The sequence below is a fragment of the Xenopus laevis genome, chromosome 1L (genome assembly GCF_017654675.1).
Source record: "Xenopus laevis strain J_2021 chromosome 1L, Xenopus_laevis_v10.1, whole genome shotgun sequence".
Classification (NCBI taxonomy): domain Eukaryota; kingdom Metazoa; phylum Chordata; class Amphibia; order Anura; family Pipidae; genus Xenopus; species Xenopus laevis.
The window spans coordinates 72,488,592-72,507,994 of NC_054371.1; the positions used below are offsets into that span (position 1 = coordinate 72,488,592).

Below are 19,403 nucleotides of genomic sequence, written 5' to 3' on the forward strand. Positions count from 1 at the left end.
AATCTAGCCCGCATCTCCATGGCACAAAGGCATGAAAATAACACCATGGGGCAGATTTATCAAGGGTCGGATTTCGAAGTAGAAATAGCTTCGAAATTCGACCATCGAATTGGAATACTTCAACTTCGAATATCGAAGTCGAAGTTTTTTTACAGCGAATTTGGCCATTTGTGGTCGAAGTAAAATCGATTTCATCCATCGATCGAATGATTTTTCTTCGACTTCAAAAAACTTTGAAAAATGCTCTAGAAGGTCCCCATAGGCTAACATAGCACTTCGGCAGGTTTAATTTGGCGAAGTATTGAAGTCAAAGTTTTTTAAAGAGACAGTACTTTGATTATTGAATGGTCGAATAATCGAAGTATATTCACTTCGAATCGAAGTCATAGTAGCCTATTCGATGGTCGAAGTATGGTCGAAGAAATAACAATTCCAGAGGGCTGTAGATATTTTGGTCTAAAAAGAGCCGCTCAGTAAAATTGCAGAAAAATTTTGTAATATGTATAAATTCAGATTTTTCTGTATTTCCCCAGCCTTTATATAGCTTAGTGCATCTATTTTGCAAACATGCATTTTGCTTCTATATAGTACCCAAGCTTTAAACCTTTCACATACCAGCAGGTTTTTCAGTTATTCAGGACTCAAAGTTTAACTTTAGTAAAGTGACCCTGAAAGCAGTGCCTGGAAAAGTCTAGTTTCTTAAAGTAACCCTGATATCTGTAATGATGGTAACAACAGATAGTAGAGGGCACAGGGCTTTCCATATGTTTGTCCCTTGATGCCATTGTAGATTGCAAAACCACCAAGAGGTCATTTAAGGGTTTCACTAATAACTGCACCTATTAAAAAAATTGGTGAACCCAGGAATGGTGCCATTGACTGTGTTGGTAGGTGGAGCCGCCTCCATTCAGTCAGGAGTGTAAAGTTGATATATAATCTCTTGAACACTGCCTGTTTCTTTGATTTTTGTAGGTTCTTTAGTTGTAATGTGGAGCACTACTTGCTTGGTTCGATTCTTTTCTTGCTCATAACATTGCAATTGCACCAATTTGCCACGATCATGTGATGGAGACAAAATACTAGGCACAAGTACATTGGTGCAATAATATGAGGTAGCGTACAATCCTGTCAAATAATCCTGGTGTCAGTGTGGTTACAGTAAATCAGTATCAAGGTCACTTGATAAGAAGTTTTAAGAGAAGATAAGGGTGTTTTAACAAGTAAACCACCACATTCCTTTTTTTGTTTTGCCCTGTATATTTGTCAAATGGCAATATTATGAGATGAATGCGTCGTTATTCCGCAGCTCTTGTTTTGAATGTGTTAATAGTTCAACTTTGGTGTGGCCTTTGTCTCAGGATGACTGGCTGCAACTTTCTTTAGGACCTCCCACATCCCTCATTTTGTGTTTTTATAGCCCTTACAAGTAATCAATAGGACGGAGGTGTGGCCTATTGCTCATGAAGGCAATACTGAAATAGCTGAACATGTCATTTCAGCAGGTTTAGCATTAGCAGGAAGAGCTTCTTATTTTTAACCTGTAGTTACTGAGAAAGGGTGAGGCAAAACCACATACCCAAAATGTTGAGCCTGATATAACTCCATATGGCAAGCAATTATCAACCTGACATTCACTGACATTGGGTTAAGTTATCTCTTCTCCAAGCATAGGGTAAGGTAACAAACAAGACCACAGTCCCGGATCCCCTGCCTTCTCCAACTTTGTGGTGTCCCAGTGATAGAAAATTCTAGGCATTAATTATTGGGACAACTCTACCTGCTTTAATTTCATTTTTTCACTATTTCATAAAAGCGAGCAAAGTGGTTCTATAATATATCCTTACTTATTGTTGGTCACCTCCTTTTTATTTACTTACCACAATTAATTGGAATCCTACTAATAATTATTACACTGCACTAAATCAATGAATTTCTACATAATTGATGAATTTTGAATGAATTAATAGATGCACTTTATGTTACAATTAATTATTCTCTAATAAGCACTGTAAGAAACAGATTGATCTTTTTTTAATTAGCATAACCAATTACTTATTTAAATTAAATAATTGGAATTATTGCACTGCACTTTAGATAGATACTTAAGAATTATACCAATTTCGGTTGAATATAAATGGTGTTGCCCAGCTAAATAATTTACCAATCTCTAAACCTATGTGGTTGAGGAATTAGGGTTTTAGTGCCCCGTTATATTTAATAATTTGTTACAGCGGGGTACTCTTCTTCTTTTCTTTATACAAAAATTATTTCCATGTTTGAGCCTTTATCATATAACTTCGATCCCCACAGACATGTTTTGAAACTTCTACAGAGCGTTACTTGTTAGCAATGATTGAGCTATCTGCGGCTGCGCCCGTGCGCACTCCTTGGCACATGCGTCCTCCTGTACGAAAGCCTCCCTTTGCGGTAGCTGCTAGTTCCCAGTAGATAAGACGCCGTGGGTGACGTCACGAACGTCTCCGTCACGTGACCTTTGGCGCGTATTCGGCGCCTTCGTCAAATGGTGGTCATGCGGGGATTGGCTGGAGCCGTACGCTACTACACTGCTCTATTTAGTAGTTGTTTACGCTGACTAGCTTTAGGATTTTTCTTTGGGGCAGGATTTTATTCAGTCTTCCCTTTCGGCTGCGAACCTGTTACATACTTTCTGGTCTCTGTAAGGTGTGTGCCCTTAATATTAGGGGGTTATTGGAGGCTGTTTACACATAATGCTGTTGTGTGGTAACTCGGAGGGCCAAAGAATAATCAGAAGCCACCCACACGTCACGCAGTTCCATTAGTCTGATTTATAGCGGCCATTGGCCCTGCTGCATCAGGTAACACGTGCTCCTAATGACAAAAGAGTTTCATTAGACATGTTGGACGAGAATAAATGTGGGTAATGCGCTTTATAGCAACCTATACCCTAATACATACCTACATGTGAATAACAGCCAAACTGTACAATGATCAAGAAGTGAAGGACATATAAATATCCCAATGTAAAGTGTAGTGGCACTTAAAGGGGTTGTTCACCTTTAAATTCACTAACCTCCGAAAATTCGCCAGCGACAGCTTCGCTCACACTGCCACACTTCGCCAGGCGTAGATTTGCCAGGACAATGCTAATTCACTGAAATCCGAAGTTGCGTCCAGGATGCCGGGAAAGTTGCGCTAGCGTAATTGCAGCAAGTCAAGCAAAGTTGTGCTAGCGTTGCCTAATTTGCATACGGCAGGAAGTTAAAGTTAAATGGACGTATATATGTTGCAGCAAATACATTACACTACACAATCCCATGAAAACTTAGTAAAATAGAGTTTTTATATTGCCATACACATGTGCCCACTGTATAGTTTATGTGCCATATGTTAGGAAATGTAGGGGGGAAGCCGGTTACCCCCAAAAAAATTCATGTTCTTTTTCAGCCTATCACCCTGAAAAAGTAAAAGTCGCCAGCGTTTTTTGGGACTTGAATGAAAAAATGGTCAACTATTTTTTGAGGAAGTCCTATCTACTCTATTGCACTTCGCCTGGTCTGAGGGGGTGAAGGCAAGTCTGGCGCAAGAGAGAACGTTCAGTAAAATCCACATATTAGTGAATTTGCGTAGTTACGTCCATTCACCAGAGCGCAAATTAGGGAGCGAAGTACCGCTAGAGTCTATCTCCTTCGCTAGCGAAGTTACGCCAGTTACGAAGTTAGTAAATCGGCGAAGTACCAAAATGATGTCACGCTAGCAAATTTTTGCCCGCATTAGTCACTTCGCCCTTTAGTAAATTTTCCCCATAGTATGATGTACGGGTGATATTCTAAGACAATTTGCAATTGGTTTTCATTTTTTGTGGTTTTTGAATGGGTGACCCCCATTTGAAAGCTGGAAAGCATCAGGAGACGAAGGCAAATAATTCAAAGATTATAAATAATGAAGACCATGTCAAAAGTTGCTTAGAATTAGTCATTCTATAATATAGTACAAGTTCATTTAAAGGTGAACCACCCCTTTAAATAAACAGTATATGTGCCATGGTATAGAAGAATATAACTGGAATGTGACTGAATTTAAACATCCAAATAAAAGTTTCTTGTGCAGGATATATTACATATTACATATTAACTGGCTAGATTCTAAGAAGATTAAAGGGGACATTTTACATCACCTTCATATTCAGATATATGATTTATCTTTCCTCAAAAAATGTAGTGATGCAGGGAAAAAAAGTTTTGAATGCATTTTACCTGCTAAAAGTGTCATTATGTCAGAGCTGCAATGAGAGGTGGGAGTGTCTGTTCATTCTCTCACAGGAAATGGTCACACCACTGACTGACAGGCTGAGCTCTGCTGTAGCTTGGAAAACTCTTCCCATTTCCCTGCCTGTGTGTCTGTTCCCAGTCTGCACATAACTGTCTTATGTCCATCTCTCTGCCACCTGGGAGCTGTAGTTTAGGAACTTAAGGCTGCACATTTTGGACACCTGGGATGTGGGGGGTAAACCCCTTTCTACCACTTTCTAGAAACATAATAGATGGATTTTTCCCATTTTACTAAGTCCAAGGCCGCTTTATGCTAGTTATTTGCAGCTTGGAAGTCTTCCAGCCACCCTCCCCTTACGTGCACAGATTTATGCTGAAGCCGTTTGTAAAGCAAGCGTACTCCCTCTATCTGATCATCACTGCTGCCCCCTGCGACCCACCCCCTCCTCGTTGAGTAGTGCAGGGAAATTCATTGGGGAGGGGGGAGGAGCGGGGTGGGTGACGAGTGGAGTTAAATCTAAAGAGTTTCAGCGTTAGGCAGGCTAAATGTGTCACTTCTGGGATACAGTTGCTTTAAATCAGTAGATCACTTCTTCTCCTAGCTCCTCACTTGCCTGCCTGCCTGTGCTCCATTCTGCTCCCCTTGCAACCTAATTCTTCGATGCCCTGTGCTTGTGTGACCCGCACCTGACCCTAACCCGCCCTGCTACAACCCGCGCCCACCCAAGCTTCCGGGGTCCATTTATAGACCCGCGCCACCTTGCAGATGACATCACAATGATGTTACAAAAGGGGCGGGGCGAGCAGACGCAAGACTATAAAACCGGAAGTTGGATGCCAGCATTTGAACGTGGCGGGCAGGGAGGGCAGGAGAAGAGTTCAACCCTCACCCGCCCGCCACCCACGAGGAGCAGTGTGAGGTCGACCCAAACCCGACTTCTCCTAAAAAGGACCTTAGATTGAAGTCTATGTTGAGGCCCTTAGGTTCCAGTGTTCCCATTTTATATATCCTTCTGCTTTCGCATCTTAGAGTATCTTCTACAATGTTTCCCCCCCTCCACTTTCTGGTTAATGCCTCCACACCCCAATATGTTAGACCCTTGGGGTTACATCTATGTACCACCTTAAAATGTTTAGATGCACTATGGGTTTCTATACCTTTCTCTATATTTCTCAGATGTTCCCTAATTCAACTTATTTTGTCGTTTGAACCCTCATCAACTTATTTTGTCGTTTGGATACTAAGCTCAAGGAGAAAGAGCCTTCATGTGGGTCGGTTTTAAAATGGGATTTCCAGAAACTGTTTTGGACACAACCTTATTAAGTATTTTGATTGACAGAGTGCCTAGATGACATCGGCAACCAGCACCTCCCACCAATGCACGCCCAGTCCTTCTCAGTGGCTGCTGCTCTCTGGAAAAAAAAAAGTGAAAAAAAGAGATGGCCGACGGCTGCCCTAGCTTGCTGTAGCTGTAACAGGACAGGAAATCAGGAGAAAGGGAGGAGCTTGATAAGAAATGCTAAGATAACAAATAAAGTGGACCCAAAAGGTATCTAAAACGTGTTTTATTCAATTTTATTGCAAAAAGAATTGATTAAGCTACAGTTCAAATTTATGGTATATGTCCCCTTTAAATATCTATGGAGCAGTAACGGATGCCATTTATCCTATCTTTCTCATTCATCCATATTTTGTAAAACTATTTTCAATTTTTTTTTTTTTTTTTTAACTATTTTCAATTTTAATCGGTTTTGTATACAATGAAGCCTGTAATGCGATAGCTATATTTGTAGAAAGTTTTTTTTTAATACAGATAAAGTCTTACTTAAAGGGGTGGTCCACCATACTTTTAGTATGATGTAGAGAGGGATATTCTGAGACAATTTGCAATTGGTTTTCATTTTGTATTATCTGTGGTTTTTGAGTTTCGCTTTTTATTCAGCAGCTCTCCAGTTTGCAATTTCACCAATCTGGTAGCTAGGATGCAAATTACTCCAGCAACGATGCACTAATTTGAATAATAGACTGGAATATGAATAGTATAGAGCCTGAACATAAAGATAAGTAATAAAAAGTAGCAGTAACAATACATTTATAGCCTTACAGAGCATTTGTTTTGTAGATGGGAGTCAGTGACCCCAATTTGAAAGTTGTAAAGAGTCAGAAAAAGAAGGCAAATAATTCAAAAACTATAAAAAATAAATAATGAAGACCAATTGAAAAGTTGCTTAGAATTAGCCATTCTGTAACATACAAAAAGTTACCTTAAAGGTGAACAACCACTCTTGCTGCAGCTAGAGTTAATTTGAGGTATTTTAGTATGTTGTCAAGAATGACATATTACAGAGAATAAACCAGTTTTTATTATCAATAAATACATGAACAGGAGGACGGCACTCCGGTAAAAAGCAGGTTTTTATTGCTGGGTACTGTAGAAATACATAGGCCTTACGCGTTTCGGGAACACCTTCCCTTAATCATAGGCTTACAAAATGATTTTTATTATCAATACCCATGAGATTAAATCGAGAGGATAATGAAAATTGAGAACATGATCTTGAATATCTTTCCAAAATGTAAAATTAGAGGACATTCCCAGGGTAGATGTAAATAATGAGGTAAAGAAAAAACACATTTGGGAGAGCTGTTAAGGTATTTGCCATTATTTGAATGAAAGTTAAATCCTTTGTATGTCAAAGGGATCAATCTGTAATTTTGTTCTCTCAGTACTCCAAAAAGTAGTTTATAAAAGTAGAATTTACTAAGGATTCTGCAGAGACTTCATGATGCATTTTTTGCTGTGGATTCTGTGGGATGAGAATATTTTTCCAAAGATGGGATTGAATGAACCTAATTTTGATACGAAACACAGAAAGAAATCGCCAGAGCTTGGTCTAACCCACACTATGGAGTTGAGCAGCTGCTAGAAGCACCCTTGTGCCAGTGCTCTGTCTAACCCACACTCTGGAATTGAGCAGCTGCAATAAACGATAAAAAGCCAATATTTGTACAGAGAGAAAAATTACCAGCACACAGTTTGCCTTTAATATTAATTGTGTGTATTACAAAAAAATGAGGTGTTAGTACCACACATTGGCCAAAATATGTAAGCTCATGTGCCACGTCAAGGCACCTCATTGTACGCAAGTCCTACACTAGCCATTAGCATTTAAGTTTTTAGTGCATTTAAAATCAAGTGCCCCAGCAAACAGTGTGACTGAGAAGTAAGACCAACAGTGCACTTACCCTTTACTCAAAAGCTCTAGTGAGAAAGCAAGGAGCTTTTAGGGCTCTTACAGACGAGATAGAGTTACTTTCCGGTTTCATTCGTTCAGCCGCAGGGGAGCGCAGGAGTAGACGCACTGATTTCTTTTCAATGGGGCTGTACTCACACAGACGCATGTAAGCGCCGAACGCAGTTTGGGATGCAGCATGTTGCATTTTACCTGCAATCGGTGCTTACATGCATCTGTGTGAGTACAGCCCAATTGAAAAGAATTCATTGCATCTACTCCATGCGCTCCCCTGCAGCTGAACACATGAAATCAGAACGCAGGGGAGCGCAGATAAAAACGCTTGTCTGTAAGAGCCCTTAAGCCCCAGCTATTAACATACACCTGTAAATCATACCTTGTTTTAATGGCTCAATGTCAGCTATAGGCAATTTTTGGCTGCAATTTGTGCACAAAACACAGAAAAAAATCCCCATTACTCGGTCTAACCCACGCTGTGGCGTTGACCAGCTGCTAGAAGCACCTTTGTTCCAGTGCTCGGTCTAACCCACAATCTGGAGTTGACCAGCTGCTATAAACGATTTGAAGCCAATAATTGTACACAATGAGAAAGAGAAAAATTACCGGCACACGGTTTGCCTTTAAAAACAATTATTACCAAAAATGAGGTATTAGTACCACACTTTGGCCAACATATGTAAGCTCACGTGCTACGTCAAGGCCCCTCATTCCTACACTATCCCTTAGCATTCTGAATATGTAGTGCATTTAAAATAAAGTCCCCCAGTAAACAGTGTGACTGGGTAGTAAGACCAACAGTGCACTTACCCTTAATTACATTTTTCTCTCAACCAAATGTTATCTGATTGAAAGGAGATGTATTTGTTGTTGTTTTTTTTTAAAAAAAAATCTTAATTTGCACCAAAAAATACATACAAATTTAATGAAATATGACATTACAGTCGTGAATTGGAGTAGGCCTACACACATCCCTCGTCCTACACCCAATAACCAGAAAATACACTACACATCTGATTGTGCTAAACAGTAAAATAGTTACAGTTTCTTTTCCCTTGGGCTGTTAGAGTTGCCTCCTTTCGTATAGATTTTTCTTGCCTGAATGAGAAGTCCCTACTTGGTAAAATCAAGGGAAATGGGAAAACTGGTGATGTCACGGAGCCGGGATTGGGCAGGTATGGGACATCGGGGTGCAGAAATAGGCGTACTGGGCAATTGTAAGCTGTGGGAGATGAGAGGGAATGTTTAAAAAGGAGTTTTTTTAGCAAACCACTTTAGGGAGGGAAGGAGAAGATTCTCCTTATTTCTGGGGAACAATCTAAAAACAACTGAATTGTAGAAATTATTTGGCAGATGAACAACCCATTTTATTGCCGGTAAATTAGTAAAACCAGCCCCGGTTCTAGCTGGTGTTTTTCTGGCTAGCCCAGTCAAATATCAGCTGTGTGGCAACCTTAGGGGCTTTACCTATTTTCACTTGGCATTGTATAAAATAAAATGCTATCAGGACATTTATAAGTATTCTTTTGTGTTTGAGTTGTTATTGGTAAGGGATTTCTCCCTACCAAGTCCTCGGACATACTGTATACCAGGTAGTGAACCAAAATACATAGGAAGTTTCCTCTTGTCGATTGTGGGGTAATGTCTGTACATATTTTGTCCAGGTAGCAAAGAAGGTAGTTACTTAGTGCTCTATGTTCAAGGTGGCTTCCAGCCAATCCATGTGATAGGTAAAATCAAGCTTAGTAATCGTCATTTCAAGTGATGGGGGGAGGGTTGATATCCAGGAATACTGTGTCTCCCAAGATTGCCCACAAAGATGTGAGATGTATCTGAAAATGTAGCGTGAATTTACAATAGGAGGGGACAGTCTCCCAGAATTGTTTGATCAATGGATAAGACCAGAGACAGTGGTAAATATCAAAATAAGCAATCGTTTGGGTTATTGATTTCCTCTGATAGAATGTTACAAATCACTGTTTGTGCATAAAGCCTAATTTGGAGATATATTTGTTAAAGAATGAAATGGGGAAAGTGTAAATGAGAGAATCCTTTAAACTAGGCTTGTTGAACCAGAGGGGTAGTTGAAAATTAAACAATTTCTCTTTGTCAGAGATTTGACATTTGCTTATACAATCACCCGAACAAAGAATATTTGTAGAGGAATTCAGATGTTGTAACCAATTAATATTTTTCCTTTTCCATTTAGGAGACTGGAGGCTAAGCCGAGCAGAGGAGACTCACGTTCCTTGTTAAAGGGGAAGGAAAGTCTTTTTAACTTGTGGGTGCCACAATTTAGGCATCCCAAGTGATTTTATTTACTTAACTGATAACCCAGGCTGCTGCCATAGAAGCATGGGCAACCTCGCTCATACTGGGCACACCCCAGGTAGAACTCATTCACACTGCTCGTTACATAGCAGAAACCAATGCATTCTTATGCAAAGCAGTTCGGGACACGGCACAGCTCATAGAACGTACCTCGGAGCAGCACCGCGGACCTTATGGCTAAAGAACTGGTCATCCGACATCAGTTCCAAGAAATTCTTTACAATTTCGACTATTTGGGGAAAAAATTATCAGACGACAGGGGGTAAGAGCACTTTTCTACCACAGTCCAAATAATGTTCCGCCTCAGCCCCCTGTAGGGGGTGATTTTTTTCGTGGCCAAAGCAGCAGGTCAACAAAAAAATCAAACTCTCCATTCAGGTCATCCTTTAGCTCCAAACCATCAGACAAACCTCGTTCAGAATGGAAACCGAACAAGCCCCAAGGCAAGGTCACCCATGACAAGCCCTCATCGGTATGACTGGGCACTCCCTCCGAGGTCACAAAGCACATAGGGGGACAGCTTCTCCATTTCTAGGAGGCGTGGCTATGCCACTCTTCAGATTCCTGGGTGAAGGAAATAGTCACAGACGGCTATCACCTGGACTTCACTTCTCTTCCCCACAGGAGATTCTTCATGTCAAAAGTCCCGTCCACTCCAAGCAGAGCTCAGGCCTTCCAGGAATGTGTCAGATGTCTTTGGGACCTAGGGGTTATCGAACCAGTCCCATCACAAACGAGATTTTACGACTACAACTCCAATCTCTTTATAGTTCCAAAGAAGGACAACACATTCAGACCGGTGCTGGACCTCAAAGAATTGAACCTCTTGATCAGATTTGTGCAGTTGAAGATGGAAACCTTGTGCTCCATAATCTGGGGAATGGAACCAGGACAACTGCTGGTGTCCTTGGGCATCAAAGACACTTTTCTCTGTCGTCTCTGGGGGACACAGGGACACTAGGGGTTAAGCTCCATCCTCCAGGAGGCAGGACACTTATGAAAAATTTAAGGGGCGTGACTGGAGAGCCAGCTTGACCCCACACACTTACTGTACTAATCAGTTTTTTAAGTATCCTGCTATCAGGAGGATGGATTTTATCTGATGGGGAATAATTTGCTTTCTTCATCAAGAACACTACATCTGACCAAGTCAATCCCAGAAGCAGGCATAACCCTGGCATTCTAGAGGGTGATTTCTATGTGGGAATCCACCGTGGGCTAGGTTTCCCAGCCCAAAAAAGGCTGGATGCAACCCCCCCAGACGTTCCCGTTCCTACTTGGTGCACACGGTGGAAGAGGCTGAGGTACAGAGGGGACTCTCAGGTAAGAGTTCACCCTTCCTGCCTATCCAGCACGTTACAGGCTTAGGTCCCATTCAGGGAACCACGCCTGACATTAAGGCAAAACAAAACCCCCACTTCTCCTCTCTCTACAACGGGGTGCTACTGACAGCCGTATCCCACCCCCCTCTAAAAGTAAGGTGACTATCGCGCTTGGAAGGGACTTGCGCATTTGATCACAGCCTTGCGGTCCGCGCAGCTTTCCTCTACTCTTCGCATTCAAAGAGGAAAGGGCGCGCGGCAGGGAGGCGGTCGGCACGGGCAACAGCGCCTCGAGGTGCACGCAATTGCGTGGGCGCCATTTTGGTTGAGGGAAGGTGAATCGAAGCACGCCAATTACACGGGCGCCATTTTAAACTGCCTTAACGCCACTATACACTGTAGCAACAGCCGCCCCACGCTCCAGTGCACCTCTACAATCAGCGCAGTGACAAGCAACGGTGCTCACATTTCTACAATGTTGAAAGCCCAAAAAGCAACATCGTCCAAATCTTATCATAGGATTTGGCACTCCTACCATACCTGGTGCTGTGAAGGGGGTCTACCTTTTCGAGAACTTGACATTCCCAGGATATTATCTTTTCTTCAGAGAGGAATCCTACTAAATCTCAAGCTAAGTTCGATTAAGGTCCAGATCTCAGCCTTATCGGTTCTTTTTCAGACAAGACTAGCACTCCACAAATCAATAAAGACCTTCGTACAGGGAGTACAACACATAAGACCCCCGTTCCGTTCCCCAGTACCAGGGTGGGACCTAAACCTAGTACTTGAGGCACTGCTTGATCCGCCCTTTGAACCCATGGGATCCATTTCAGAATCACAACTGACCAAGAAGGTACTATTCCTAGTGGCAATATCATCAGCAAGACGAGTGTCCGAACTGAGCGCACTTTCATGTGATGAACCGTTCCTGATTTTCCACAAAGACAAAGCTGTTCTATGGACATTACCTTCCTTCCTACCAAAGGTAGTATCCAATTTTCACGTTCATCAGGAAATTGTAGTACCGACGCTGTGTCCGGATCCCAAGAACGAAAAGGAACGTCGACTACACAAGCTGGACGTAGTCAGAGCACTCCGTTGGTATGTTGAACGTTCAAAGCACTTTAGACGTTCTAGATCATTGTTCCTACTACCAGTGGGACCTAAAAGAGGCCAAGCAGCTTCTAAGGCAACCTTAGCACGATGGATTAAAGAAACAATTCGGCAGGCCTATCTCTCAAAAGGGAAGGCCCCGCCACTGTCTGTTCGAGCCCACTCAACGAGGGCAGTCGGAGCATCATGTGCATTGCGCAATTCTGCCTCAGTGGAGCAGATCTGCAGAGCGGCCACCTGGTCCTCAGTTCACACATTTTCGAAATTCTACAACATTGACACCTACTCCTCAGCTGAGGCGGCGTTTGGCCGTAAAGTACTGCACTCAGTGGTACAGTAATAGGGTCAATTCATCCATTACAAATTCAATTCCCACCCGTTGTTTTGGGGCTGCTTTAAGTCCCCTAGTGTCCCTGTGTCCCCCAGAGACGACAGAGAAAACAGGATTTTTAATACTCACCGTTAAATCTGTTTCTCTGTAGTCGATAGGGGGACACAGGGCTTCCCGCCCTCTTGTGAAGTTGTTGACCACGTTGGTCTAATGGGAATATTCTTCTGTTTTACCTTTATGCTATTGTTCTTAGTTTTATGGAGTTAAATATAGCAGTATCTTTGGTACAAACTGATTAGTACAGTAAGAGTGTGGGGTCAAGCTGGCTCTCCAGTCACGCCCCTTAAATTTTTCATAAGTGTCCTGCCTCCTGGAGGATGGAGCTTAACCCCTACCGTCCCTGTGTCCCCCTATCGACTACAGAGAAACAGATTTAACGGTGAGTATTAAAAATCCTGTTATCTTCTTGTCCCCATCTGGCCACCCCACCACCAGTACCTCCGATTTGCCTTTGGCAAGCGGCATTTCCAGTTTGTTGTACTCCCATTCAGGCTAACCTCGGCGCCATCCATCACACGGATGATTTTCCTCGGGTTGGAATGCGACACGCTGGAACCAAGAGTGTTCCTTCCACAAGAGAAGCAACTCAAGCTCCGCAACCAGATTCAGCATTCCAGACATTCTCTCCTTTTTACAAAGAGGGATGGACATAGGCCTTAAAGGAACAGTAACGCTAAAAAAATTTTTTATTAAAAAATCCATTCTACCTACACTAATAATAGATCTACCCTGCATAAAGTGTATTAATAGTAATGCTTTATTAAAAAAATACTGTTAGAAAACACTTCTTCCTGTCTACTGGAGAACGGCGATATGGCGAGTCACTCTGCAGCTCTGCACTCCGCATCTTCTCCCTAAACCGACTTCTGCCAAAACCAGAAGTTAGGAATCCGGAGCCCACAGGCTTGAGACCAGTTACATACAGTAGGTGAGATCCTGGCAGCCTAAAGCCCCTGTCCGACCCATTTTCTCCCTGGGCAGCAGCTCGTCTGCCATCCCTGGGGGCATCCGTTCATCCCCCGACCCCCCTCCAGAAGAGAAGTGAGCAAGAGGAGCAGATCTGCGCTACTCTCTTGGATTTACCTGTACAGCTCTGCCTCGCGATGGGATCTCAGAAAGGATTTGTGCCTCCAGTTGTTGTTGATCGGTGGTTCGATGCGGGGGAAAGAGCAGAGAGAGCGCAACAGGCACAGCTCCGCCAGGATAATAGTGCTCTTCATCATTGCCGACCTTTCTCTCCTCTGCCCTGTAAATCAACTGATTAGCTGAGGAACCCTCTGTAAATAGTTGATTGTTGAAATAGTGTTACTGTTCTCTCTACCTCTCTGTGTCCGTTTACTTGGTACCAACTGAGTTGAATAGGAAAGTACTGGGGGTAAAGCTGGAACATCCAGGCATGCCCTCTTTTTCTTATCCAATCAAGTGTCCTGCCTCCAGGAGGATGGAGCTTAACCCCACTGGTCTCATGTGTCCCCCTGTCGACTACAGAGAAACGGATTTACCAGTAGGTTAGTGATGTGCGGGTAGGCCCAATACCTGCGGGTTTACACATGGGTCTGGCGGGTTCGGCCCCGCTCCTCCATTTGTGGGTGGCTTCTTCTGACTTCCTGCTTGATTTTTTAAAGATGCTCGCCTCCTGCGCCTCCCCTTTTGTGACGTCATCAGCTGGGCGGGTTATGGTAAAACCCGACCCGCACATCACTACGGTAGGTACATAAATCCTATTTTAAGTGCCAATTACAACCAGTGCCTTTATTTTTAACCTATTTTGCAATGTAGATAATCTTTATACTAGTACTTCCCAGATCTTCCTTTTTCAAGGCTCTTCTTTCCAGGGGTGATATGCTTCAGAGGAGTTTTAATAAACCAATTTGGGATCTGTTATCACCTTAGTAAGAGAAATTAGGCTTGATGTCAAAGGTTGTTTTGAGAAACAACGGTATTAAGCAAATGGGTCAAAAATAGAGAAATTCAATTGATTAACTATTTGTTAAAGGGGTTGTTCACCTTTTAACATCTGTTCAAACATAAACAGTCTGGGTCATTAAAGCATTTTACTTAATCATCTTTATTATTTAAAAAACTTTTTTTTAAATTACAGATCACTTTAGCTGCAGGTCAGAAGCTCTTAAAGAGATACTGACACCAGAATTTAAACTATTTTTTACATCTGTCATAATATTGCCTTTGAAAGCTACTTATAACTTTGCCATAAAGTATTTGCACAATGCTTTTACAGTACCTGTCTGATGCCCCATGTTCCTATATGAGGGGGCTGCCATATTTGTGCAGCAGTAGCCCATTAGCATTAGAAACTTTAACTGACAGGCTGAGATGGGACAGTCAGGTTGGCAAAACAGTCAGGTTTAGAAACTTCAACTTACTTACAAAAACAATCCTCTCCACAAAAAACGATCAACATGACCTATAGGTAACTTTTAATATACATTCATATTTTAAAAAGTAGTTTTTAGTGTCAGTATCACTTTAAATTTTTTTCTGTTCTCCACTTAGGGAGGGGATCTCTCACATCTTTGCCTGTGTGATGTGATGAAAGCCCAAGGAGGAAGTTCTGGACTGAAGAGCTACTGCACATTCCTTTCCTCTCCTGCTTCATTTGCATGTCTTCGACCCAACTGGCTGGCAAGATTTTTCATAAGAGAATTAATTTAATTTATGTTCCAGAATATGACTTTGATTTTATCATTATAAACAATTGAAATGTACTATGCCACAAAAGAGATCATATTCAGTTAATCTATCCATAGAAAAAAAAAAATATATATAAATATCAGCACAAAAGAAACCAAAAATAAACATTAAGAAACATGTTCTGCATTCTCTAATGAACCAGTGTGGCAGAAGATTTAGGGGTAGATTTATTAAAATGTGAGATCAGAGCTCACCACAAAAAAAAATACAGTTCACCATTTGATAAATACACTTATAGGAATGACTAGAAAGGGGATGAGTTTTTTGTGGTGAGCTCTGATGTCACATTAAGGGGGCCTATCTATTATGCTGTGTAAATGGAGTCTTGTCAAAAAAGGTGATAAGGGTGAAGACACGCAGAGCTACTAGTAGCAGCTACTTGTCACATCTACAAAATAGACAATAGTGATTATTGGCTTAGCTAAGGCACTACATGTGTTTTAGCAGAAGCAAGTCTTAGTATTGTCTATGGCAGGATAATTTTTTGGCTTTTTGTAGCTGCTACTAGTGGCCCTGTGTGTTTTCACCCTAAATGTTGTGTAAAATAAACAGCAAATTCCTCAACGTTTGTGCGCCTTCCAAATTCCACCTTTGGCGGCATTAGAAAAGTAGAATGCATGATAAGTGCACCTTTTTCCTTTTGATGTGTGGTGAATTTGAATGTTGTTTCTTTGCTGTATTTTTACACAACAGTAAATATTCCCCGTAGTGTCAATCAGTCGTTCAAGTGTCCATTGCTAATTGATGTGAAAGGGATATGCTCTTAGTCAGAGAGGATCTGGATAATTGGCTATATATATTATATTCCCTGAATATCGCATAATCATCTTTTAGCTTAGGTAGGGAGTCATCAGTTACCAGAGAGAGAGTCTCATAGTAGTAAAGCAAGCAAGTCTTTATAAAGTTCAAGAATGCAATTGAAACATACATGTTATCTTCTGGACCTGTTTTCCCAATACTTAGCTTTTCTTGCTAACTGTTTAAACTTTTTTTCCTAGATACAACAATTTATTTTTTGTGGAGGAAGAGTTATCTTCTATGAAAGGAATGCTGTCTTCCATCTCTAAAACAGTCATTTTGGAGGTAGGTAGGACAGTTGATTATTTATATAACTCTGTAACCTATCTCTTGCTTTCTATACATAATTCTCAATAGTCATGTCAGCTGTCTAGCTATAATCCAACTGTTTTTGCATGACATAACATGTGGGAGAGACTTATAATTGCACGTTGTCTGTTGGTGTTTCATATTTTATGCAGTTCTTTACACAGATTATACCCCGTTCAAATCTGTCCCTGCCCCACGGGAATTTACAATATAAGCTTCCTATCACGTTCATTCACAGTTAAGTCAGTTATATGTTAATCATATCTCACACACACACACACACACACACAGAGTTTACAATCTAAAGATCCTATCCTTTCATACATAGTAGGGTCAGTTGTAGCGTGTGGGTTGTATAAAGGAGTGATTGGAAACAATGTGGATTTAGTGAATCTGGTGTTTGAACTATTGAATTACATACTAATGAAGAAGCATAGAATGCTAAAGTGTTTAACTCATTGCATGTTGGGAGGGACACCGTGATCGATAAAGCCTGGCTTTACCCCTCAATAGAGCAGTGAAACCCTTTATCAGGCGGGATAGTAGGGAACAGCTTAGCTTCTGGCTTGTGAGTGCTAAAGGGTTTTTACCTTACAAGATATACAATCTTTAAAAAAGTCCTACCTTCTGTTCTTCAAATGTGCCATCGTCATTTGTTCCATGTCATCTGGCTTCCTCTTCTTATTTCTATAGCTCCGTCACATTTTATGCAGTGCATTTTACAGATTATACAAAATTCACATCAGTCCCTGCCCCACTAGGAGAGCTTACAATCTAAGGATTCTATTACGTTCATTCACAGTAAGGTCAGTTATTTGTCAATCATATTGTCACACACACACTTCATGCAGTGGTTTCCAGAAAGTTTACATCATTCACGTCTGTCCCTGCCCCACAGAGGGAGCTTACAATCTAAAGATCCTATCACATTCATACACAGAAGGGTCAGTTGTAGTGTGTGGGTTGTATAACGGAGTGATTGGAACCAAGGTGCATGATTTAGTGAATCTGGTGTTTGAACTACTGAATCGCATACTAGTGAAGAAGCACAGAATGCTAAGGTGTTTAACTCATTGCATGTTGGGAGGGACACCCTGATTGATAAAGCCTGGCTTTACCCCTCAATAGAGCAGTGATACCCCTCATCCTTCATGCTCCGAGTGAACAGGCACTACTGTCTGTCTTCCGTAATGAGGTATGCCTTCTTCCCCACATTACAGTCGAGCGTGCACTACCAGACGGGACAGTAGAGAAGAGCTTAGCTTCTGGCTTGTGAGCGTGGAAGGGTTTTTACCTTACAAGGTACATAATCATTAAAACAACTCATTGCATTGCACAGATTATACATCATTCACATCAGTCCCTGGCCCACGGGGGGAGCTTCCAATCTAAGGATAGTATCACATTCATAGACAGAAGGGTCAGTTGTAGGTTTAGATTGCATAACGGAGTGATATGAACCAAGGTGCATGATTTAGTGAATCTGGTGTTTGAACTACTGAATTGCATACTAGTGAAGAAGCACAGAATGCTAAGGTGTTTAACTCATTACATGTTGGGAGGGACACCCTGATTGATAAAGCCTGGCTTTACCCCTCAATAGAGCAGTGATACCCCTCATCCTTCATGCTCCGAGTGAACAGGCACTACTGTCTGTCTTCCGTAATGAGGTATGCCTTCTTCCCCACATTACAGTCGAGCGTGCACTACCAGACGGGACAGTAGCGAAGCGCTTAGCTTCTGGCTTGTGAGTGTGGAAGGGTTTTTACCTTACAAGGTACATAATCATTAAAACAACTCATTGCATTGCACAGATTATACATCATTCACATCAGTCCCTGCCCCACAGGGCGAGCTTACAATCTAAGATGTTATCACATTCATACACAGAAGGGTCAGTTGTAGAGTGTGGGTTGTATAACGGAGTGATTGGAACCAAGGTGCATGATTTAGTGAATCTGGTGTTTGAACTACTGAATTGCATACTAGTGAAGAAGCACAGAATGCTAAGGTGTTTAACTCATTGCATGTTGGGAGGGACACCCTGATTAATAAAGCCTGGCTTTACCCCTCAATAGAGCAGTGATACCCCTCATCCTTCATGCTCCGAGTGAACAGGCACTACTGTCTGTCTTCCGTAATGAGGTATGCCTTCTTCCCCACATTACAGTCGAGCGTGCACTACCAGACGGGACAGTAGCGAGGAGCTTAGCTTCTGGCTTGTGAGTGTGGAAGGGTTTTTACCTTACAAGGTACATGATCATTAAAACAACTCATTGCATTGCACAGATTTAACCATCATTCACATCAGTCCCTGGCCGACGAGGGGAGCTTACAATCTAAGGATAGTATCACATTCATAGACAGAAGGGTCAGTTGTAGGTTTAGGTTGCATAATGGAGTGATATGAACCAAGGTGCATGATTTAGTGAATCTGGTGTTTGAACTACTGAATTGCATACTAGTGAAGAAGCACAGAATGCTAAGGTGTTTAACTCATTGCATGTTGGGAAGGACACCCTGATTGATAAAGCCTGGCTTTACCCCTCAATAGAGCAGTGATACCCCTCATCCTTCATGCTCCGAGTGAACAGGCACTACTGTCTGTCTTCCGTAATGAGGTATGCCTTCTTCCCCACATTACAGTCGAGCGTGCACTACCAGACGGGACAGTAGCGAAGAGCTTAGCTTCTGGCTTGTGAGTTGCGAAAGGGTTTTTACCTTACAAGATATACAATCTTTAAAAAAGTCCTACCTTCTGTTCTTCAAATGTGCCATTGTCATTTGTTCCATGTCATCTGGCTTCCTCTTCTTATTTCTATAGCTCCGTCACATTTTATGCAGTGCATTTTACAGATTATACATCATTCACATCAGTCCCTGCCCCACTAGGAGAGCTTACAGTCTAAGGATTCTATTACGTTC

The 19,403-nt window shown here is 41.8% G+C and overlaps 1 protein-coding gene and 1 long non-coding RNA gene across 3 annotated transcripts in view; both read left to right on the plus strand.

Moving 5' to 3' along the window:
* Window positions 1–2,474: 2,474 nt before the first annotated feature.
* On the plus strand, window positions 2,475–15,660 carry LOC121403002. Of its 2 annotated transcripts, none has more exons than XM_041590134.1 (3): window positions 2,475–2,682; window positions 5,591–5,800; window positions 9,712–12,912. In XM_041590134.1, the coding sequence occupies exon 3, from the start codon at window positions 11,631–11,633 to the stop codon at window positions 12,606–12,608; it is 978 nt and encodes a 325-aa protein (XP_041446068.1). In that variant the 5' UTR covers window positions 2,475–2,682; window positions 5,591–5,800; window positions 9,712–11,630; the 3' UTR covers window positions 12,609–12,912. The 2 variants fall into 2 exon arrangements, 1 of the variants encoding a protein (XP_041446068.1); XR_005966943.1 differs by lacking the exon at window positions 9,712–12,912 and adding an exon at window positions 15,174–15,660 and having other exon boundaries at window positions 2,482–2,682.
* A 165-nt stretch (window positions 15,661–15,825) lies between these two features.
* Window positions 15,826–19,403, plus strand: part of LOC121403005 — a 49,843-nt gene continuing 46,265 nt past the window's right edge. The window contains exon 1 of the long non-coding RNA XR_005966944.1: window positions 15,826–16,454. This is a non-coding gene — a long non-coding RNA (uncharacterized LOC121403005). The remainder of the gene's footprint in view (window positions 16,455–19,403) is intronic.

Excerpts from the sequence above, each read along its gene's own strand:
- LOC121403002 (XM_041590134.1), top strand. The coding sequence starts at position 11,631 with ATGTTGAAAGCCCAAAAAGCAACATCGTCCAAATCTTATCATAGGATT.